Raw genomic sequence first — 24,707 nt, forward strand, 5'->3', positions numbered from 1 at the left:
CACCATACACAACTCTCTGATACCTATGGGACAGCCAATCCTGAATCCAGTTGGCCAATCTGACATCCAGACCCATGTGCTGCAACTTAAATATCAGCTTATCATGTGGCACCCTGTCAAATGCCTTCGCTAAGTCTAAGAAAATGGTAATATATGCCTTTCCCTCATCTAATGCTCTTGTAACTTTATCATAAAAGGCTAGCATATTGCTAAAACAAGAGCGCCACTTCACAAATCCATGTTGACTCTCACAGATAACATTACCCTCATCTGCCCAATGCTGTATACGATCCTTCACTACTTTCTCCAAGATCTTAACAACTACTGATGACACACAGACTGGTCTATAAATAGACACTTCCAGTCTGCTACTGCCCTTATGCAATGGCACTATCTTACCTTCCTTCCATTCCATGGGCACCATTCCTGCAGCCAGACTTTCATTGAAAATCCAGGTCAAAGGCACTGTCAGTTCCCTAGCACATTCTCTCAAAACTCGTGGTGAAATACCATCCAGTCCCACAGCTTTACTGACATCCAGAGTACTCAGTATTTGAAACACACTCTCCTCCTGTACCTCGAAACCTTGAACCTGCCCTATCCCTCTAGCATTAAAACTGACTCCTCCAGGATGAAATACTCCAATAAAGTGTTCATTGAATAGTTCTACTATGTCCTCTGCATCAGTCACTCTGTTTCCATTTTTATCCCACAATATCATTCTTCCACAGTCATTTCTCCTCCTACTGGCCACATATCTAAAAATTTCCTTAGGGTTTTCTTTGAATGTTAGGGCTAATCTCCTCTCATATTCCAGTTTCGTCTTTCTTACCATACTGGTCACTCTTCATGCATCTTCTCTTCTCCTGTCTCCTTATATCTCTTCCACAGCCTCTTTTTCGCATGCACTTCCTGTTTAATATTGTCATCCACTTTACTCCAAGCTTTATATTTTCATTGAGGGGAACAGATTTTTCTTCCGCTTCAACATCGTTTTCTGGATCTTCGACGATATCTAAAGTTAATTGATATCCAATGATATCATCATCACTTAAGGCATTATTCACAAGTAATTAGTCTACATCATTCTGGTTAAATGTATCAAAGCCTTCTCCACCAATTTCCTGTGCCAGAGTAATGATTTCAGTTGATAATGTTGATGTTTGCATGGTTGCACTGTTTTCAACACATCCAGGTCAAGCTGCTTTCCAACAGGCATTTCTTATTTCAGTGATAGCAGATGTAACATGATTTACGCAGTGCAAAATAGAAAATTATTTCCAAACGTCTGTTAGGAAATAAAAAAATGTTAATGATTCATTTTCTAGTTTATCCAATATAAATCGAAAAGTGTGCTTAATGTAATATTTTTTAAAAGTAGCAATTATGCCTTCATATAATGGCTGAATAATGCTTGTTGTCTTGGGTGAAAAAAAAACACTACCTGCACATTTGGATGTTCTAACTGCGGTTGACTTGGTGCATTGTCAACAATTAATAAAACTTTAAAATCGAGAGCTTTTTGCTTCATATATGTTTCCACTTCTGGCATTATCCACAAGTAATTTGCCTACATCATTCTGGCTAAATGTATCAAAGCCTTCTCCACCATTATCAGCTGAAATTGTAATGATTTCAGCTGATAATGTAGATGTTTGTGGTTGCACTGTTTGCAACGCATCCAGGTCAAGCTGCTGGTACAAAGCAATTATTGAACCATTCAGTAAATACAGCAGTTATTACCCAGGCCTTTGTATTAGCCATCCAATGCCGGTAGCTGTTTTAGATCTTTGCCTTTAAGAGCACATGGTCTTAGAGATCGATTTACTAGGAGGGATTTCAACATTCGATCCCTTGATACATTGCTACAAAGTAACAACATTATTCAATCTTTGCTTGGTTTAAACCCACTTGCTTTTTTCTCAGACTTTGCGATGTGAGTTCGACTAGGCATTTTCCTCCAAAACAATCCTGTTTCGTCAGTGTTAAACACTTGATCAGGACAATATCCACCATCTTCAATAATTTTGGCTAACTTCTCTTGAAAATTTTTGGCTGCTTCTTCATCTGCTGCTGCAACCTTGCCTGTAATCTTCACGTTATGAAGTGCATTCCTTTTTTAAAAACACAGTTAACTATCCTTTGCTAACTTCAAATTCTTTATCAGCCTGGGAAGCAGAAATAGATGGCTCCAATTGCTTCTTCTCTTCATAAAACCGAAGAGCTTTTTGTTTAATTAAATAACGACTTATAGGAATTCTTCTTTGAGTTAATTCTTCGATCCAAATTTCGAGTGCTCGTTCCGTTTTTTCCAATAAAGCATCTCTTGAGTACGGTGGTAATTTGGCACTTAGTTTTGTGCCAGAAATGAGATTTTCTTATTGTGACTTCATTCTTTTTGATTGCTCTTATAATAGATTCACCTAAATTAAAATGTTTACCACAATCGCCGTAGATCTCTCTCTCTCTCCTTTTGCAAAGCGATCTAAAATTGCAATTTTCATTTCCAAAGAAATTGCTTTTCTTTGGTGCTTTTTTCCTCCATTGGGCCAAATTAAATCTTTAAGATAAAAATTAGTTCAAAATTTAGGCTTTCGATAATGAAAAGACAAACACTTACTCACATGCAAAATTAAACTTCACGGACACTCACTGCTTACACTTTACTCACCTTATACCAGAATGTGCTGCAACACTCTGTTCATTGTGTACAACAGTACATAAGTTTTGAAGTTATGCACCTGATAACTTCAAATCCACATAAAAAGAGACCTGAGTGTATTTATGTTTGAAAGTACTTCTTAGATAGTGCTTTGCTATTAAAAGTAACATTATATGTTAATAACCTTATATATTTTTAATTGTATTTGGAATTTTTCTGGTGTAAATTGTTGACCAGTTTTCATTGTGAACAGGAGAAGTTACAAGTGATATTTTGAGAGTGGCCGTGAAAGCTCGAGCACGTGCACTCGGTCCGTTTCACCCAAGTTTTGACCTAGTTCATATCGTTGAGTCTGGTCTTCGTCGTATGCTTCCTGAAGATGCCCATTTACGTTGCAATGGAAGACTTCATATCTCTGTTACTAGAGTGTCAGATGGCCAAAATGTTCTCTTGTCTAGATTTGATACTAGGGAAGACCTTATTCAGGTAAATTGCTTTAAAAATGCAAAACAATTTTAAATATAATTTGAATATCCTTATTAATCCTTGATAATCATAAAATATTGTTCTCACTATTGAGTTCAAGGAGTATGTATCAGTAAGAGTTAGTACTGCTCATTACACTAAAATGGATTAGCCCAAATTACCTAATGTCTGTATCTGACTACAAACAACCAAACTATAACAAAAAAGGTTTTGCTATTTTTAAATTTTAGTTCTAGTTTTGATTGTCAAAATGAAGTATAAGATCTGAAGATATGAAGTCTGAGATCACTATGGAAAAATTTTGCTGTTTAGATTACCAGTAGAAGAGAAATTTTCATTTGTAACTGGATTACCCACTGTTGCTTATCCAACTGGAACCTTGACTAAATTCAAATTTTTTTTATTTTAAATTTTAAGTTTATTTTAAAAGAATTTTGAGGGAAAAACATTTATGTTCAGAATCTTCAAATAAATGCTTACATGATGTTTGTTTTAAATTTATAAGATGAATCAGGTGGTTTAGCGCTTATCATTTATGAGTTATTGAACAAAATTAATCTAAGCTAGTATGGACATTTAAACAGAATGGGGAAAGCCCAGATTATCCAAATAGGCATTTGATGGCAGGAAAATATGACCCAGAGAAAGACCAAACTGTAGGTGGATTGAAGTAGTCAGAAGTGCCCTTGAAGATGAAATATAAGATATTACAACATAATAAATTTAGTTTAATCCTTTATCCAAGCATGAGCAAACAAAGTTTGCACCTGAAAGTATCTTTAGGACTGGGGTAAGGTGGTACAACACCAGGGCAAGTCCTTGCAAAGGTGGAGCAAGCTAACATCACTCCTATCTCAGTATCTCCCATAATGCAGAACACATCTCCTTGCGGATATGTCTAATGTTATGCGTTAAGGGAAGGGCCACTACCCAGACTAGTTTCGACCTTTATTGAGGTCTCTTCAGTGGGAGCCAGGCCCAAGTGGAGATACCAGCCAGAAGCATTAGCAAGGTCATCTCTACCTACAGGAGTTGCCAAATGGTGTGCCACCTTTTTAATAAATTACTCTGGATTTAGAGAAAGATGTTGAAAGTTTATTTTTCACTTGGTTAGAATATAATAAATTTAGTTTAATCCTTTATCCAAGTGTGAGCAAACAAAGTTTGTGCCTGAAAGTATCTTCAGGACTGGGGTAAGGTAGTACAACACCTTAGCAACTCCTATAAGTAGAGATGACCTTGCTAATGCTTCTGGCTTTTATCTCCACTTGGGCCTGGCTCCCACTGAAGAGACCTCAATAAAGGTCAAAACTAGTCAGGGTAGTGGCCCTTCCCTTAATGCATAACATTAGACATATCCACAAGGAGATGTGTTCTGCATTATGGGAGATACTGAGATAGGAGTGATGTTATCTTGCTCCACCTTTGCAAGGAGTTGCCCTGGTGTTGTACCACCTTACCCCAGTCCTGAAGATACTTTCAGGTGCAAACTTTGTTTGCTCACACTTGGATAAAGGATTAAACTAAATTTATTATATTCTAACCAAGTGAAAAATAAACTTTCAAGATATTACAACATTGGAATGCTGACAAGTGATAAACTAATTTGGAGGAAAATTGTTAAGAAGTTTGCAATAATGCAACCTTAATCATGTAGTACTGTCTTAGTATCCTGTGTCCATGCGGTTAGCCTAGTAGCTATGCCCTTTTCAACCATATGCCTGGGGAAGGAGTGTCCAAGGAGGTTCAATTCCTGTTGATGACGTGAGGAGTTTAAGGATCTTTTTCAGACATAGCCAAGTTAGCCAGTCTTGGGCATGGAAAAGCAGCCCCCCCCCCCGAGTTTATCTGGGGATTTTCATCCTACAAGCAGACAAACCAGTTCCATGAACACACAGGGTACAGTCATAGGATATAGTACTTAATTCCTCATTAGGAGGGCTCAACCAGTCTTAAGGGGCAGTCGAGGAATGTGGGGAATCCTACACGAATAAAATAAAAATAGTATCCTGCACACCTCTTGAGGATTTCAATCAGGAAATTGATAATGATCAAACAGTAGTAAAGCCAATGGGTATTGTTGAAAAAATGTTGAGTATGTTTTGAAATTTAGGTTATGTGATACTTGAAAATTGCATACACCCTATCTTCCATATTTTGATCTTGCTATCCACAAATTTTCTTTGGGTGGATTATTATTAATCCATCTAAAGAAAAGTGGTGGTGGTAGTGGGAGGGAGGTATTAATCTTTACAAGCAAAATTGTCTGCTCATCACAGCGAACAATTTTGCTTGCAAGTATTAATATCTTCATCACCACTTATTTTTGAGAATAGGCTCTGGCTCTTTGCTGAAATTTGTCTTCTATACAAGTCAAACTTCATTTCACATGCATCACTTTGCATGTAATGTGACTTATTCAAATAGCAACATCTCTCGAAGTATAGTACAATGTAAATTTTATTTCTGAATACTTCATACATATTCTTGATTCCTAAAGGATTATCCAACAAAAGCCATATAAAAAGCTGTTAAGAGTAAAGGTCATGACTTGTTCAGAAAGTAGAAATGCTGGATAAACTCACAAATCATAGAATATTTTAGGTTTATAGATTTTTTTTTTTTTAAAGGCAATGAATACAATAAGTGTTACATCATAAACATGAGAAACAAAATACTGTATTGGCAAGCAAAGAGTTCTTTTTAAATTGCATTCCCATAGTCATGGACTTCACAGAACTCTAGTGTTAATAATTTTAGTTTGAAACATATCATTAAAGGTTTGCCTTCACTGTATAGTTAGTCCTTGACTTACAGGACTTGCTTAGATGGAGTTCCATTCTGACAATCCCATTGTAAGTCAAAAAGGTCATTAGTTAGGAATCAGTATCAGAACATAAGAATATGTTAACAATTAACACAAACTTAATATAGTTATAATTAACATGCCTAAATATTGAAATCTGTAAGTCTGTTTTTGGCATATTTTTAACTCATTTATTCTTTGTATTGTTGCAATTTATTTACTGTATACAGTATTGAAATAATAAAATATGAGTGTACAATGTGTCTGTACAATTACTGGTAAAATAATCAGCTAGAGACACATGGAGTAATTCTTCAAAATTGCTACTTTATTAATTAGACAATTCATTTGAGGAGATTAGTCATCAACAAGGCATTCTGATGATTGTTTGTCATATGCATAACTGCAGAAGGTTTAAACTCATCTTCAGGGAATGAGGTGATAGCAGGAGTGAATCCCTTTAAAAATATATGTTGCATCTATCACAGTCTGCACAGTTTGCCTTTCCTTTTGACTCTTTACTTATGTGCTGGTTTGAACTCAAGATTTAATGGAATAAATACAGCATATATAAATAAACACGTTTTAATCAATTTTGTCTATCACTGAAACATTCAGGGAAACAATATGAAAATTGCACAAAACAATAAGTTGAAAAGATTATACTATAAGCCTAAAGTATCACGAAGGGCACCCTCTGAGTGTTGTTAGGTGGGAGATAGTTTCCCATATCATAGGAAGTTTACAACCATATATTAATATTAAAATCTGCTGCTGATTCTAAAAAAAAAGTCTTTCAAATTTGTATTTCTTGTGGTGAAGCATAGTAGTTTTCTTCCATTTGATTCTGTGCAAGATATCCAAGGCATGGTCAGCTAGACCTGACTAACCATACTTATTGGCAGCAGATGTATTTCTTATGTTCTTTTAGGCAGATGTTTGCATATCTTTCAGTTTGACCTTAGTAAGTTGTGAGAACAAGAAACTTTGTAAACACCCGAAACAGAGAAGGAAGAGGATCATTAGGAGAGCGGATGATGGTAGCCAGCTTCAAATGAGGTTTGAACACAGTGCAGAGATTGTACTTTTTTAGAGCCTGGCTATTTTTCCAAGGTACCCTGAATATAAGGAAGAGTGATAGTCAGCCTTTTCTTTTCTGCATAAATTTCTCTATGGCAAGCATTTGCTGCTTGCATCATTCTGACTACTTTGCTAAATCCATGTTGGATCCATTTCCTCAAATAAACCAGATTGCCTTATTAACAGAGATTCATCTGCCAATGTTTTTCATTGTAATCTTTTTTTTTTTGAGGCTTGACTTCTGCTTTTTCTTTCTCCTGCAACTTTGTTTTCTAGCTCTTTAAGGTCTCTTCCTTACAGTTTTCTGTAACTGCTCTGTTTCTTTGTCACCAACATCACTCTTTAGCTAGCAGCACTATCTCATAATTTTACATTATTTTATTGGTTGCTATCATTCTTCCACTTTTCTCTAAGTTGTAAATCTCTCTCTGTGTGTGTATGCACATTCTAAGCTTATCCTGTCAGGCTGTCTATTTTGAATCCTGATAGCCTGAGCAAAAGTGCTTAAATGCCTCGAAGGCAGCAATAATACCCTGGTTCACAGGTTGCAAGAGTGAAATGGTATTTGATGAATATGTTAATAAGATGGCCATCATAAGTACGAGTGATTGTTAGTTGCACACAGTCATAAGGTGAGGACTAACTATGTAATGTGTATGTGATTCCTTAAAAGATTACAATTCAGTTGAAGAGCTGAAGAGTAGATTTCAGTTTCATCTCAGTTTTTTTTTTTTTTTTCATGAAAAGAGAAGTGTACTGGACTAAGATAAAAGGAACTCATAACTATAGAATCACACATGTACCACGTTAAAATTTATTATGCAGATATTTCATCTTATGTATCGTAAGACATCATCAGTGCAAACAACAATAAGGAATTTGAATAAAATACCACTGTAGTCTTAGATGGCAAATCATGTGATTAAAAAATGAAATTACTTCGTGATCGCAATACATACTCCCAGCTTAATACTGATCCTACTAAAAAGCCAACTCAAAAAAAGTTATGGGCTAACACAACATCCATAGATCAAGAAACCATCAAAAGACTCTAAAACATACTGGAAAATATATGGCTCTCTAAACTTACATAAAAGCAACTGTTCATTTGGCCCTATTGTGGATTCTATAGGCTGTCCGATGCATAAAATCAAGATTTCTGTCTAACCTTCTCCACTCCCTCATTGGCCACTCAGCTTCTTCGATTAAAAAAAAAAAAAAATTCCACAGAATTTCTTGCAACAGATACAAACATGTTGGTAAGTCTTGACATTGTCTGTCTCTTTCTCTTCACAAATATCCCTCATGAAAAGGGACATTAGAATTTCTAGCCCAAAAATTTCCATCAGACATGGACTTATTCAAATTTACAATTACATGTGGTTACTTCATCTGCAAAGATAAAATATATAAACAAGAGGAAGGAACTGCAATGGGCTCATCCCTCCTACCATCTAACCTAGCCAACTTTTACCTCGAACACCTAGAAGAAAGAATTTTCTCTCTTGACCCCAAACCAACAATTTGGCTGTGGTACATTAATGATGTCTTTGAAGTTTGGAGTCGCACAGAACCAAACTCCACTCATTTCTACAAAAAATCAACATCCTTCATCTTCGTATTAAGTTCACACTAGAAAAAGAATTATCAAAGGTATTTCCTTTCTAGATGTACAAATCCAGCATAATCAAGATGGATCCATTTCCACGTCTGTCCCCTGATAACCAACTTTTACAGGTTCTTATATCCATAACACATCGGCCCACCATCCATCTCAAAAATATGGCATCATAAAATCCTTAGTATCAGGAGCACACAAGATTTGTTCTTCTGAATAATCTCGAAAGTAGGAACTAGAACTGTAAACTATCAGAGAAATAGCCTTATTAAATGGCTATAATCCAAGAATAACTAAAAAATAATAACAATTAACCACTCTTATAGTAGTCCACAGGACTCCTATACCATATGAGTGCTATTGATGATAGAGAAAGAGTTATGTCCATACAAGGTAGAGATGCAAGAGGGAAATGGGGCCAGTGGTTTTGAGGCAGTATGGTGTGAGATAGAGGTGAATAGAATCAAGTACTTGGTGGGATGTTGTTATAGACCTGGTAATGTGGATGGTGGTGATAGTGAAATGTATAGTCAAATAAGCCAAGCAAATAAGAAAAGGGTGATCATTATGGGCGATTTTAATTATGGCAATATAGACTGGAATGAAGAGATAGCAACTGGAATTAAAGAAAATGAGTTTCTTGAGTTTTTGAGGGATAACTTCCTCAGACAGTATGTAACAGAGGGCACAAGAGGATTAAGGGTCTTGGATTTGGTCATCTCATCGGAGGATGTAATGATCAATGAGGTATCAAATCATCCACGAATTGGTGAAAGTGACCATGAGGTGATTACTTGGGTGGTTGCCAGCAGTGCAAGGACCCCTGTGAAAAAAGGGTATATGTGGAACTACAAGGGGGGGTGATTATGAAGAGCTCAGGAGACAGCTTGCAGGTGTAGCATGGAATGAGGAATTAGCTGGAAAAGAGATCAATGCAGCTTGGGGGATTTTCAAAAAATATTTAGTGGATGCAATGTCTAAATGTATACCACGGGTGAGAAGGTTAAATAAGGTAGGTATGAGATGGATGAATAAAGAGATTAAGCATGCAATACAGAGAAAAGGGGCATTGTGGAGGCAGCATAAGAGAAGTGGAAGTAACCAATTTCATGAGGTCTACAAAGACCAGGCAAGGAGGGTGACTTGGTTGGTGAGAGTAGCTAAAGAGAGGTATGAACAGCAGTTAGCTAATGAAGCTAAAAAGAATCCTAGGGAGTTCTTTCGATATGTAGCCAGCAAAAGAAAGAATGATTATGGAAGGATGACATTGATTGGAGGAAATGGTATAAAGACAGCTGTTGCAGAATGTGTGGTGGAGATACTTAATGAGCAGTTCATAAAGATCTTTCAATCTTGTGAATGTGACTTCATGGAGAGATTAAGAGCAGTTGATGATGGGGAGGAGAGACTGACTGTAAGTGAGCAAGAGGTGTTTGGGGAGTTGAGTAAACTAGATGTAAATAAGGCTGTGGGACTTGATAATATATCACCGCGTATTCTGAAGGAATGTGCCAGAGAGTTGACACCTACCTTGACATATTTTTTTAATACGAGTCTTGCACTTGGTCAAGTCCCTAAAGAGTGGAAGGAGGGCAAGATTGTGCCACTTCATAAAGGAGGTGATCGAACTCAAGCATCAAACTATAGGCCTATCTGTGTGTCAGGTGTTGTGGTTAAGTTGTTGGAGAAGCTTGTGAGAACTAGGATCCAGAGTTGGGTTGACAACAATGGTATAATCTTTGATGGACAGCATGGATTTGCTAAAGGGAGGTCGTGTTTTAGTAATCTACTTACTTATTACAATAAAGTGACTGCTTCCTTGGACAGAGGAGAAGGATACACAGTAATATACTTGGATTTCGCAAAAGCTTTTGATAGAGTACCTCATGATAAGTTGACAGTCAAACTAGAGCAGATGGGGTTGGATATTAGATTAGTGCATTGGATTGGAGACTGGCTATCTGATAGGTATCAACAAGTTGTGTATGGGGGTGCAATATCCAGGAAAAGGAAAGTCACTAGTGGAGTGCCTCAGGGATCTGTTTTAGGGCCATTACTATTTAACTTGTATATTAATGATATTGGCGAAGATTTGGATGGAGATATTCAGTTGTTTGCAGATGATGCAAAGTTGGGACGAACCATAAAGAGTAGTGAAGATGTTGTGGCCTTGCAAGAAGACTTGAATAAATTGAGTGATTGGGCAAGCAAATGGGGATGTGAGTTCAATGTTGCAAAATGTAAGGTTTTAAAATTTGGAAAACAAAGATGGGATGCAGAATTTATGCTTGGTGAGAATATATTGTTGGAAGTAGAGGAAATAAGAGATCTGGGAGTGATAGTGGATAAGGATCTAAAATTTAGGGGACACATCGCCAAAATTGTGAAGACAACACAAAGACTTCTGGGAATGATGAGGAGGACCCTGACGTGTAGAAGTAGGGAGATTCTTGTTCCATTGTATAAGGCTTTGATTAGGCCACACATGGACTATTGTGCCCAGATTTGGTCACCTGGTTTTCAGAAGGATGAAGAGATGTTGGAAAGGGTCCAAAGGCGACTGACTAAGGTAGTTTCTGACCTCTGGAATGTCGAGTATGAGGAAAGATTGAAAAGATGTAATTTGCAGAGTCTAGTGGAGAGAAGGAAGAGGGGAGATATGATAGAGACCTACAAGTTGGTAAGGGGTTGTTATAGGATCAATGGTGGAGAAGTTCTACAGAGAATAGTGGGAGATCAGGGGAGAACCAGAGGTCATCCCTGGAAACTGTATAAAGAGGGTGTGAGTAGGGGAGTGAGAGGCAGGTTTTTTTCGTGCAGAGTTGTGAATGATTGGAATGCCTTGCCTGAGAGTGTGGTGTCTGCAGGGAGTTTGAATGTGTTTAAGACCCGGTATGATGAGATGTGTGTGAGATAAAAGGACCTCCTAGATGAGTCTTTGACTCCATGAGGTCTTGTTTAATAATAATAATAATAATATATTAAAGGCATCTCTAAATGTGTGGCAAAAATTATGAAAAGTTATAAACTTATCACTACCTATAAACTGATCAACTAAATTCATAATCTACTACCTTCTCTAAAAGGTCATCTCTCACCACTGATGATACTTGTTATGTACCATGTTCATGCAACTATTGTTACTATAGAACAGGGATGGGCAAACTGCGGCTCCCGAGACAATATTGGTTTTCATTGCCATTTTTTTTGAACTTTTTATATTAATAATCTTTAGTAGTATAGTATGTACCATTATTAGAATATTTTATTTCATAAATGCTTTAAAGATAAGTAAAAAACATATATTTTGAAACTTTACATTTTTAGCTTTTAAATGGTACTAGTAGTATTTTATTATCGTATTTGGTTGGTAAAAAGTGTTTTGACTAATTTTGGCGCTCCTGTCAAAATTAGTTCCAAAAGTGACTACTATGATTGCTGCATTACCCACCGCCTCTGTTGCCTAGACTCTGCATCATTACTCTTCATGCAGTGCACACAAGTTACGCACTTGTGGTGGTAGCAGAACATAACTAGTGAATTTTAGCGTAGATATGTACTTTTCTGATTAATAAATAATTAAGATTGATTTTAGTGAAAGTTATAAAACCCTTGTTTAAAATGACTGAGCAACAGAAGAGTATAAAATGGAAATATGAACAAGAGATGAGAGTGTTTAACCCACAATGGGAGGATGAGTTTAACTGAAACAATACGAAGGAAACTTAGAAACACTTTATGATTTTGAGAATAGGTTTGAGAAACTAAAAAAGTTAAAGCAATGTTTTGAATCCTTTTGTGATTGATGTCATCAACGATGGATGTTCTGTTGTTGCACCTACTGCTTCAATAGAGACAGAGCTTATTCAGCTGCAGGAAGATGTGGGTTTGAAGCTAGTACATAAAATTTCATCAATAATTGACTTTTGGAAGCAAAGTATCCCAATCTTCAGAAAACTGGCTTCCAACTAATCTGTGTTTTTGGGACAACTTACTGCTGTGAATCTCTCTTCTCTGTAATGAAATTTGTCAAGTCAAAAATTGTGCTATCCTCACTGACAGCCACCTCACCGAGCTTCTTAGAACGGCTTTGACTTCCTACCAGCCAGAATTTAAACTATTAACTGCACAAATGAAGAATCAATCGAAGCCTTTAACGAGTAGAGATTAAAAATATTCTTCTTTGGTGAGTAGGACTACTATATAGTTGTATTTTTTATTATTTATAAATACAATTTTAAATTAATATTTTCTGTGGCTCTTGAAACTTCAAAAATGTATTATTATTATTATTATTATTACGGGCAGCTCCAAGGAGTCCTTAGACTCATCGAGGGAGGCCCAACATCATGTCAAGAACAACTATTCAACATTCACACAGTATCTATCATACTTCACCTTGAACTCATTTACATTCATGGCACCCACAACAGACTCTGGCAGCTTATTCCACTCATTTACCACTCTCCAAGTAAAAAACCTAGCTCTAACACCCTTGCTAACCACACTCTTACCAAGCTTCCATTGATGGCCCCTAGTCCTCCCACTACCAGTCCTATTCTCAAAAATATCTTCTGAATTAATCTTATAGAAACCCTTCAGTAATTTGAATGTCTCAATCATATCACCCCTTTTTCACCTATCAACCAATTTCTGCAGCCCACAAATCTTCAACCTGTTCTCATAAGGTTCATTCCATAGACCTGCTATCATCTTGGTCACTCGTCTCTGGATCCTCTCCACCTCCCCATCAAGAAGAAACCCTGGCACCAATATCTGGGCACAGTAGTCTAGATGGGATCTTATCAAGGCTCGATATAATGGAATAATAACTTGTTTGTCTCTGCTTGTTAAAGTATTTTTCAGCAACCAAGTGATTTGATGAGCTGATTTAGCCACTTTTGCAATGTGCCCCCTAAACTTCAACTCCCTATCCACCAACACTCCCAAATACCTAGCCTCATCAATCTCCTGAGTACAGTTCCACCAATGTGATATACTGCTGCTAATCTTTTCACCCCAAAATGCATAACCTTACACTTTGCCACATTAAATTGACATCCATTTTCCTTAGCCCAGTCCTCCAAACTATCCAAATCATCTTGCAAACTTTTGACATCCTGTGCACTCACTATTGCTCTACCCAACTTTGCATCATCAGCAAACAAGTGAACACTTCCTCTCAGATCCTTTCCTATATCAGCCATCTTTCTTATATGCGGCTCTTATTACCGAAAAACTTGCCCACCCTTGCTATAGACAAACAGGAAGATCTGTTAATAAATGTATCTCTGAACATCAAGACCACATCTGGCTTATCAATCACAAATCTGGCCTGGTGCAACATGGAAATGAAAACACTAGCCACATAATTCAATGGGAAAACACCATGCTGCTGCCTAGATCCATATATACATGTTTATACAAAGAAAGTGAAGCCCTACTTCATCGATCTAACTTCAATCTTAATCTAATCTCAATACCTCCCTATTACAGAAGTGTGGAAATTGTCATCCTCAACTGTATTAAATAAATTTGTAATCGCTTATATTTAATTTTAAGTAATCAATTTTAATTTATTTTCAGTCCAATAGTTTTAACCCCCAAGAGCCTGTGTAGCTCAGTGGATGTGGCGTTTGCACACCACCGCGCTAGGCCGCACGAAGGAAGTCTTGGTTTCGAGTCTAGTCGGCGACTAGAGGAAATTTTTCTAAGCCTTTTTTCGACCGGTTCCCGAGTTAGTCGATCTCTGGCACGGGCAAGCAGGTTTTTCCTCCCGGAAACTCGGGTTTTTCGTCCTGTAAACTCAAGAAAATCGACCGTAGAACCCACATTATTTCAGACATTAAATATATTGTGTTAGGGTTAGAGACCACGAGATGGCGGCACATTTTGAGCCGTCTCTCTTCACTGCGTACCGCTTAATTAGTGATAGCCTTGGGCCATCTGTCTCTGATTGGGTACCAGTGGAGATTGAACTGCCCACTCAGTCTCCAAAAGTTAGATAGGGCTAAATGGCCTCGCCTACTCCAGTATATACGGGAATAAAAAAAAAAAAAAAAAAGGCATTAGCTGATTTTTTTTTTTTTTTTTTTTTTTTTAGTTTTAACCCATGAACATGTGACTGTATATGTAGAGGGATTCCAATTTAACGCATGTGCTCTCCTGTTGCTTTATTCAAATTCCTCCTTGTTGTTTGCACTGATATTTTGCTATATGTAAGAAAAACAAAATATCTGCACAATAAATTTAATTTTTACTGTGGTACATGTGTGATTCTATAGCAATGGATACTTCACAAGTCTCATTATACAAGAGAAAAAAAAGGGATTCGATATGTGGGAGGGGGAGATATGTCTGCCTATTTTGAACTGGGGAGGAGAGGGAGTGAGGATTTACAAATTAGTACCTAGATACCAGGGACGAATATTCTAGGTGTGCAGTGCTCATCAACCAAATAGCAATATCACAGATATTATATTTTTTCATTAATTCCCATTAAAGACTCCCCTAATTGCTCCAGACTTCACGTGATTCCTAAAAGTAAATACAATAGACTAATGCTTCACAAAGAGGAGACTTTTTGATGCATAAACATTGCATCACAATCATGTTAATAGTCCTGGTGTAGGTTCAAAATACATACACCTTTGAAAAGATGCACAGATGGTGCAGCGGATAAAATTCTTAGCATCCTAGTAGTTTTAAACTGCTCAGAAGGTGAGGCAGGGTGAGCTCTGAGACAATAGCACCTAGAGGCTGTGATTGGTTATTATGTCAACCAATCCAATTGAGCATTGTCACGAGTTGCTGTTTTTGTTTTCTGAGTTTCATCTGTTTTGCATGCATGAAGTGCATGAACTGACGTGGTAGGCAAGTTTTTATATATAATTTAGACAAGCTTTTAATATGATTTTTGATCAATTTATAACTTTCTTGTCCATATTTACATTGAGAAACAGCATTGTAGGCAAAGGAGATAAGCCTCTTCCTCCTCTTCTAAATTTTACACCTTTTGAGTAATTCAAATATACCAACCAAATATAGCATTCTCCTTCATTATTGTTTTCTAATATACAGTACCTTAAAACAAACATTGTCCCCCATGCTGCGCAGATTTGGTTACAAGTAATTGATAAATTGACAAGAATTATCAAGTAATTGATAATTAATTGCATTAGACCAATTAAAATGTGCAATACTCTCTTAAAACTTTAATACATTGATAAAAATGCAATCATATGATCAAACTGATGTGAATTTTGTAGCACAGGTTGCATAAGCCACAACAGCACACACAACCAAAATGGGTATATGACACCACTGCTAGAGATACATTACTGGATACTTATTGAAATCATATGAGCATTTTTATAGATGCTGCTGAAGCATTGTACATGACTTTGAGATATATTAAAAGCTAAATTTATGAATGACAGCAAAATAGTTGTAATTTAGCATTTTTCATGAAGACAGTAAATTTATTTATTTATCGTATGGCTTATACACATGGTTAAAAGACAATAAGATATAATACACACGAGTATAGATAACATACACATGATTTAAAAAAAGATAAAAAGTCTACATTCAGGCAAATACAAATATGAAATTTATGACAAGCATCAGACAGAAGATTAGTAAATGGTTTGGTATCTTACCCCCACTTTGAAAGTAAGTCTCCACATACACCATGGCCTGTACGAATCCTGTTAGCAATCATCCATATATTCCTGGACAGGTCAAATCCAGATAGTTTTTGGAAGATGTTTATGTGATTGTGAACTTCAGGTGATACTGCTTGGGACCATACTACATCCCACTTACTCTCACCATACTGTCATTCTGGCTAAGAAGATTTTGGGTGGTTTTTATGGCAGGTCTTCTGGATTTTAGTCTATTGGATAAAGCATCTGGAATAAATTCATGTATGGGGAGATTTTGGTTATTTAAAATTATTTTATATTCACGAAGCAATGCTTCCTGTCGTCGCAGTTCTGGAGTAGCAATATGGCTCAAAGTGGGGAGCCCATTGTAAGGGTGTACTCCTAATGCAACCTGTTATTAATCGCAGTGTTGAGTTAAGTTGAGTATCTAGTTTATTGACATAGTAACTATTGAGCCAGACAGGAGCACCATACTCTGCTGCACTGTAAACTAGACCCATTGCAGCAGAGTATGGTGCTCCTGTCTAGCTCAATAGTTACCATGTCAATAATCCCGCAGAGTTGTGGACTTGAGCCCCATATAGTACCACAAAGCTTCTGAACTATGTTATTTCTGGTTCGAACTTTAGCAGCGATATTAATCATATGCTGTTTATATGTCAGAGTTATTCCCAGATATTTAGGTGTCGGATTAAACAAAATTAATGTTCCATCAGCATATATCTCTGGTTTTTGATTTACAAGACTATTGTTCAGGTGAAAGCAAGAACATTCGGTTTTACCAGAATTTGGTGTGTTAATCTCCATTTTTTTATAGAACTGCCATAAAGCCGACAGATCATTTGTCAGTATTTCTTCAGTTCTTTTGATAGACTTGTCACTGATCGCCAAAACTAGATCATCTGCATAAGCAAACTTCCTGCTGGTTGTTTCAGGAATATCTAGGATGTAAAGGCTAAAAAGCAGTGGTGTGAGCACTGAGCCCTGAGGTAATCCATTCTTAAGCACTCTCTGTTTACTGATGCTTCCTCCGGTGACTACCCTGAAATATTGATCACACAGTAAGTTGTTTAGGAGATGACCCAATATTTTACATGGGATGACCTTAAGAAATTTATATATGAGTCCCTCCCTCCAAATAGTATCGTAAGCCGCTGTTAAGTCAATAAAGACTGCAGTAGTCTTCAGACATCTTTGAAATCCTGCTTCAATGTAGGTTGTTAAGCTGAGAACTTGATCTGTGCAGCTGCGATCTCTTCTGAACCCTGCTTGTTCTATTGGAACACGTTCCAAAATTTTATCACTGATCCTGTTCAATATTAGTGTCTCCAACAATTTGTAGGTTGCACTTAAAAGGACTATGGGGGCGATAGCTTTCATTTCTGTATGCTGCCTTACCTGGTTTTAACACAGCAATGATTTTTGTCCTTTTAAATTCTTTAGGAACGCAGCCACTTTCAAGTATATCGTTAAAGAACTTAGCCAGCCACGATCTTGCATAAGGTCCACAGTGCGTCAGGAATTCATTATGAACATTGTCAAATCCAGGAGTCTTCCCCATTTTGATATTTTGAAGTGCTGAGGATATTTCCTCATGGGAAAAAGGCAAAGAGAATTGTTGATTCTTTTGAGTTACTGACTTCATAGCCTTTAGTTTGTGTTTTACCTCTTTAGTATGTTCTTTATCTATCGGAGCTCTAGAAAGTGAAACAATATGAGCAGCCATCTGATTCGGATCGACAAGAGGAGATTTCTTTGGTACAGAGGGGCTTGAACCAGGCTTTTCTACTACAGTGTTTGAAATCTGTGTTTTTAGTTATTTGAATCCACTTTTCCCTACGAGCAGCGTTGAGACTATGGAGCAGTTCTTCTCAGGTTCCTTACTTTCAAGGAATTCCTGATACAGGGATTCGCTTTCATTGGTCCATCCAGGCACGTATTCTTTTCGGTAGCCTCGAGGAATGTTTATTTTTGTCACTGCTATAACTGCTACTCCAGGTGAACCGTGTATAGTTTTTGTAAGTTGGGGGAATTCTTCTAAGGCGTGCGTCTCGATCCACAGTGAAGTTTTCCCAGTCGGCTTTTTGGAAATTCCATCTTTCGTCTAGGAAATGATGTTATCACTGGAATTTGGGCTCCTAATTCCATCTTTATGGAATTAGGAGCCCAAAAAGATGGGACGGTGCTGGCTATTTGGAAAAACCTCAAGAATATGTCTGAAAGTCTGTAGAAGCTGATTTTCACTATCAGTGGAGACGAATGTCAAATCTGGGTTATATTCCTTTTCCAGGCTCTTGATTTAAAGGTGCTTTTTTCCTTGGCATCAAAAACCAAGTGAAGACGTATTGATTTGCCCATTCAGCTAATATTTCCCCGTTTTGATCATTCCGATCGTATTTCCAAGAAGTATGATGACTGTTGAAGTCCCCAGAGTACACCGTTGGGTGGGAGTATGTCTGTAGAACATCATTTGGCCAAACAGTTGCAGGTGGTTTATATACATTCACAATCGTAATGTCTGCTATTTTAACAGTGATCTTATGGATTTCATCATCAGTCGAAGAAGATATCAGCACAGCATTCTCAATACCATTGCGGAATATGTTATGTTGCCGAAGCTACGACTATAAGTAATTCCGATAATGTCGTAGCCAGGGATTATTGCTCTAGATTTAACTTGATCTTCAATTTCGATATGTGATTCGTGAATGAGAAGTAGATCGACGTTTTTTTCTCGTAGAAGTTTAGAAAGACATTGACATTTTAATGCACTAATACCCTCAACATTTAACTGGAAGATACGAATATTATGTCCAATATTCCTTATCAGCTGGTTCGAAGAAGAACCGTTGTGAAAGTTTTGAGTTTCCATGTGTAAGTATGGTCAGGAGATTGCACAATGGTCTGGCCGCCAGTCGCTCTAGCTCTTTAGCATGACCCAGGGTGCACCACGAGGAGGCAAGCTAGAATTGCACCCCAAGACAGTAAATAATTATGGTTCATAGAAAGAGTAATAATTAAAATTGGTAAGCATTCTAAAATTTTGAATTTTCTGGTTTTTATTATTTTCATGAGAAATAATATTATGTTATGTTTGACCAGATGTTTAGCATGAAAATTTACTTATGCTATGAATTTTTTCTTTTCAGGCTTTAATATGTAGCTGCTTTATCCCCATTTATTCAGGTTTAATGCCACCTAAATACCATGGTGTAGTAAGTGTGAGGCTTTTTTTTTAACTTTATTGTTGTGTGTGTGTATATATATATATACTGTACTGCATATATCTTTGTATCAGTGAGTCTTAACATAAGATAAAAAAAAAATTTCTGATTAGTCTTATGAAACTGCAGAAAAAAAAAATTCAATAACTGACATGTTATCTGGCCACTTGAGCTCTTTTCAACGTGCCTTGTACTACACCGTTCATGCATATGGCTGGTCAGTTAACAAGAGACTACCAGCTGCTAAGTCATAAAGTGATCACTTATAATGATGACCAGCTTGTATTATAAGCCAGGTGCTGAGTATAAATTAAAGATATCAAGGAATTATATACTTGGTTTAATCCTTTATCCAAGTACACACGAATCCTTTATCCAAGTGTAAGCAAAGAAAGTTTGCACCTGAAATATTTTCGGGACTGGGACTATATGGGGGTTGCACTGCAAATAACTGCTGTGTATAACTAAGATGAAAAGCCAAACGGCTATTTTTTTCTGGCGAGGTTGATATAAGTTAAGGGGATAAAAATCCCTTATTGTTTTTCAGCCAGTAAGCGAAACTAAGATCGAAAACTACGATCTGTAACGTTTCATGCCGACGAACTGTCAGCATATCCAAGCGTAAGTGACCACACCACGGCAACTCGTTGCAAAGGTGGAGCAAGATCCCTCACTGTTCTTGATATTTTCTCATAATGTAAAACACACAGCTCTTAAGAGATGTAGTACTGTTTTACATTATGAGGAGAGGTCACTACCCAGACCGGTTTCAACCTTTTTTGAGGTCCCATCAGTGAGTAGCTAGACCTAGAATATCAGAGTTTAAGTGAATTATACTATGTTATAATATAATATAATATAGTGACACACCTTTCGGCAATCGTATAGCAAAAGTGTGTAAGTTTTCTTCACTTAAACTCTGATATTCTAGGTCTAGCTACTCACTGATGAGACCTCAAAAAAGGTTGAAACCGGTCTGGGTAGTGACCTCTCCTCATAATGTAAAACAGTACTACATCTCTTAAGAGCTGTGTGTTTTACATTATGAGAAAATATCAAGAACAGTGAGGGATCTTGCTCCACCTTTGCAACGAGTTGCCGTGGTTTGGCACTACCAAGTGGTCACTTACGCTTGGATACGCTGACAGTTCGTCGGCATGAAACGTTACAGATCGTAGTTTTCGATCTTAGTTTCGCTTACTGGCTGAAAAACAATAAGGGATTTTTATTCCCTTCACTTATAACTGCTGTGTAGTTATTTGCAATTCAATCCCAAATTCACAGATCTAATTCCAATTTCCCTTCATTCACCCATTTGCTATTATTTTTTGGAAGAACAAATTCCCTTCATATGCATTTCTTATAAATTGCATGCATTCAGGTTAATTTTTTTTCTTTCTTCCTCAGCTTCTGACCATTCAAGGCAGCAGTTGATAGATCAGTACACATTTCAGATTCAAGATAACCTCACAAAATTTTAAATTTAAAGAAATAGTCTATCATATTGCTATGCATGCTTTACACAAGTGGATAGGTATGTGCATCATATCTCATTGTTTCGTGCATTTGAACCATTTTAATTGGTTTCTGTTGATTAAGTTCTAAATCCAAATTGGCTAATTACCATTCTCCAGTTGTTATCCAAGTTGACACAGATTCTGTTAAGGCTGATTGATTCTTTAGGTCCTTTACTACATCAGAAATGCATCATTTCAGTTTTCTCTTTAAAGATGGTACAGGTCTCAGTTTATTCAGTTTACTTGCATATTCAGCTAAATCTCAACTTGCTAATAGGAATCAAGATATGTGATTGATTTACTTGATATCTGTTGTGGATTTGTTTGACAACAATTTGTTTGCCTAAGTTCGATTCTCGTCACGACGGGAGGAATCTTTATGTGGACTTTTTCAATCTAAGATGAGTTAGCCGATCTCATACGGAGGTAGCAGGGTTTTTCTCCCTGAAACTCTGGTTTTTCATCCCGCATACAGACAAATCGACCCTTCAGAACACACGCAATTTACAGACAAAAAAATACTAGTTGTGGTGGTGGAGATGGGCAGTTGATGGAGATGATTGGAAGTAGAGGTTCGGTGTCGTACTAGGTTGAGACAGTTGTATAATAGTAGGTGTCCTCCTGTGATGAGTCTTCGGACTCCTTGGAGGTGTCATGAATAATAATAAGATATATTGCAACTACATTCTCTAATTCATGGTTTCTTTTATTATCACAGGGAGTAGATTGACTGTTCTTCATAACTGTCTTATTGCATTGAACTGTCCTTCTCAGAACATAAATTCTGAACATGGTTGTGATATGTGTTTTGAAAATGGTGCTGCTGAATGGCACACTTACAGTAACTTTTCTGTTAAGCAGTGCCATTTTGAAAAAACTCATTTAAAGAGAATTACTCTTGTTTGTATATGCTTTTTATACTAAAAAAGAGTAATTCTCTTTAAATGAGTTTTTTCAAGATCAGTTTAACATTGAGCCCAGGGCAAATAAGTTAAATATTGCATAGGTAACATATTGTATATAGAACCTTCATAGCTCATTTCGTATAGATGAAGCCCTTTGTTTGGAAAGACCTGTTTTCAAATCTTGCCTAGAACGTGAAGAACCTTTATCAGGGCTTTTCGCCTGAGACAGTTAGTTGGTCTTATATTGAGGTGGCAGGGTTTCTTCCTCCCAGAAACTTAAGTTTTTTTTAATAGAAAGGTTGATGGTAAATCTCTTTATGTTTTTATAGAATATGAAACTCGGATCGAAATCCATAGAGTTTCATGCTGAAAAAACTATCGGCAGGCCCAAGTGTAAATGATCACTTGGGTAGTACAACACCAGGGCAACTCCATGCAAAGGTGGAGCAAGCTCCATCAACATAAAAACATAAAGGGATTTACCATCCCCCTTTCTATTAACATGTTTGCCGGTAAAATGGCCTTTCAGCTTATTAAATATAGGAGTACACCACTTCGGCAATTCGATAGTAGAGGTATGTAAGTTCATGTTCACTTAAAACCTTGATATTCCAGGTCTACCTATTCACTGATGAGACCTCAAAAAAGGTTGAAACCGGTCTGGGTGGGACCTCTTCTCATAATGTAAAACAATATATATACATCTCTTGGGAGCTGGGTTTTACATTATGAGAGAATATTAAAGTTAGTGATGGATCTTGCTCCACCTTTGCATGGAGTTGCCCTGGTGTTGTACTACCCAAGTGATCATTTACACTTGGGCCTGCCGATAGTTTTTTCGGCATGAAACTCTATGGATTTCGATCCGAGTTTTGTACCCGGCTATAAAAACATAAAGGGATTTACCATCCCCCTTTCTATTAACATGTTCGCCAGTAAAATGGCCTTTCGGCTTATTAAATTAAGTTTTTTTTGTTTTGCCTCCAAACAAACCAGACAGTAAAATACACACAATTTATAGGCATAGGGTTGATCACCTTATCCTTGAATTATGGTTATAAAATCCAAGGATATTTGGAAAGTCATGGGTACTTAAGTGCCTGTTAGAAACACTGATGATAATGAATACGTTATATATACTGAATGAGCTTGGTCTTGGAGCTTCAAATAAAAATCCAAACTTTATATGGATATCTTGAAATATCTGAAGATGTTTGCTTGGTTGTAACAGTGGGTTGTATTAAAGTGGTGAATTAGAGATGTAATATAACAAATGACATTCTAAACAACATCACTGAGTTTGCTCATTCCCATTGAACATCTCGACCTCTAATTCTTACTTGGGGATTGTTTTGGACCTGTGTGATGACAATGTGGCTTGATGGATCTAGACTCTTCCAACGTGATATGATGGATCTAGACTCTTCCAACGTGATAATGCCATAAGTCCCAAGGTTCATGCTGTGCAAAGCATGGTTCAATTAGCATATCCACACATTCTGCACAGATGTGTTTATTGGATAAGCTAGTTTACCTCATGACAATAGGATGTCAGGTAAGTATATCCACACATCTTCTAGCTGATGCCCATGCCTTGCTCGGTGGCTGATGTTATTCTGTCTGGAATACTTCGATTTTCTCGTTATCAGATAGTACTACATGAAAAAGTTGCACCGTTACTAACTTCCAATCAACAACTTTCCTCCAGAAACTCAAATACACAAACAGTTTTTGAAGAAAAACTGAAAGAGTTTGAAAACAAGAACAAAATCTTGGAGATACAGTGACAAACCCTAAGAAAACTTTGATTGATTCACCCAGAGAGGCATGTGGCAAGGATAGAAAAATTAGACCTCCTTGGTGGACTCAGGAAGTTAAAGGCAGTCAAAGGCCTGAAAAGTAAGTTAGCTTGTGCTCTTAGAGAATACAGAAAAAAATGTAAGAAAGCAAAGCACTGTGTAAAATTAGCTAAAAAGAAAGTCATGGGAAGACTTTATTAAGAATATAGAAAATAAATATCAGGATGTTGGCAAAATATTCTGAAGGCTATTGAAAAAGCTCAGAAATGGAGGAAAGAGTGCTGTGAAAGAAATTAGAGATGATAAAGGGGATATAAAAACTGAAGATAAAGATATTCTTGATGTGTGGAGTAATTACTGCGAAAGATTGCTAAATGAAACAAGCAGTGATGGCATGGAGGTAGAAAAAACACTCAACAGAAATGCAATCTGGAATATATATATATATATATATATATATCTGTACTAAAGTAGGCAAAGCTATTACAAACCTAAAATGTGGAAAGTCAGCTGGAATAGATGATGTCCAACCAGAAATGCTAAAATATGCAGGCCTAAAAGTCTTACAGTGGCTGCACTGCATAATTCAGAAGGCTTGGTCAGGGTTGAATTCCAGATGATTGGAGTAGCATAAAGCTGAATGTGAGAATTACAGAGAAATTTCTCTTCTGAATGTTCCTGGTAAAATTTATGCAAACATTCTTGCAAAATTACTAAGAAAAATTGTGGACGAGGAGCTTGGAGAAAAATCTGGGTTCAGGCCAAACAGAGGTTGTCATGATTAGATTTTCAATTTAAGACAAGCGGTTGAGAAATCATGGGAATATAACAAGGATCCATATTTAAGTTTTGTAGAAACGGAAAAGATGCAAAGAGGAAAGCTGTTCAAAACACTCCAGTTATATGGTGTAGATGGGACATTATATCAAGCAATACACAGCCT

General features: G+C 36.9%; 1 protein-coding gene across 2 annotated transcripts in view; it reads left to right on the forward strand.

Moving 5' to 3' along the window:
* LOC150092662 (patatin-like phospholipase domain-containing protein 2) overlaps window positions 1–24,707 on the forward strand; it is a 93,626-nt gene that overhangs the window by 22,233 nt on the left and 46,686 nt on the right. Inside the window, exons 2-3 of one of the 2 annotated variants that reach the window (XM_090414563.1) lie at window positions 2,916–3,148; window positions 19,469–19,540. In XM_090414563.1, coding sequence (XP_090270689.1) covers window positions 2,916–3,148; window positions 19,469–19,540 — 305 coding nt within the window. The remainder of the gene's footprint in view (window positions 1–2,915; window positions 3,149–19,468; window positions 19,541–24,707) is intronic. The other variant, XM_090414564.1, reaches the window with a different exon arrangement.

This window comes from Typopeltis vanoorti, chromosome 25 (genome assembly GCF_054136105.1).
Source record: "Typopeltis vanoorti isolate ZY-2024b chromosome 25, IOZ_Tvanoo_1.0, whole genome shotgun sequence".
NCBI classification, from domain to species: domain Eukaryota; kingdom Metazoa; phylum Arthropoda; class Arachnida; order Uropygi; family Thelyphonidae; genus Typopeltis; species Typopeltis vanoorti.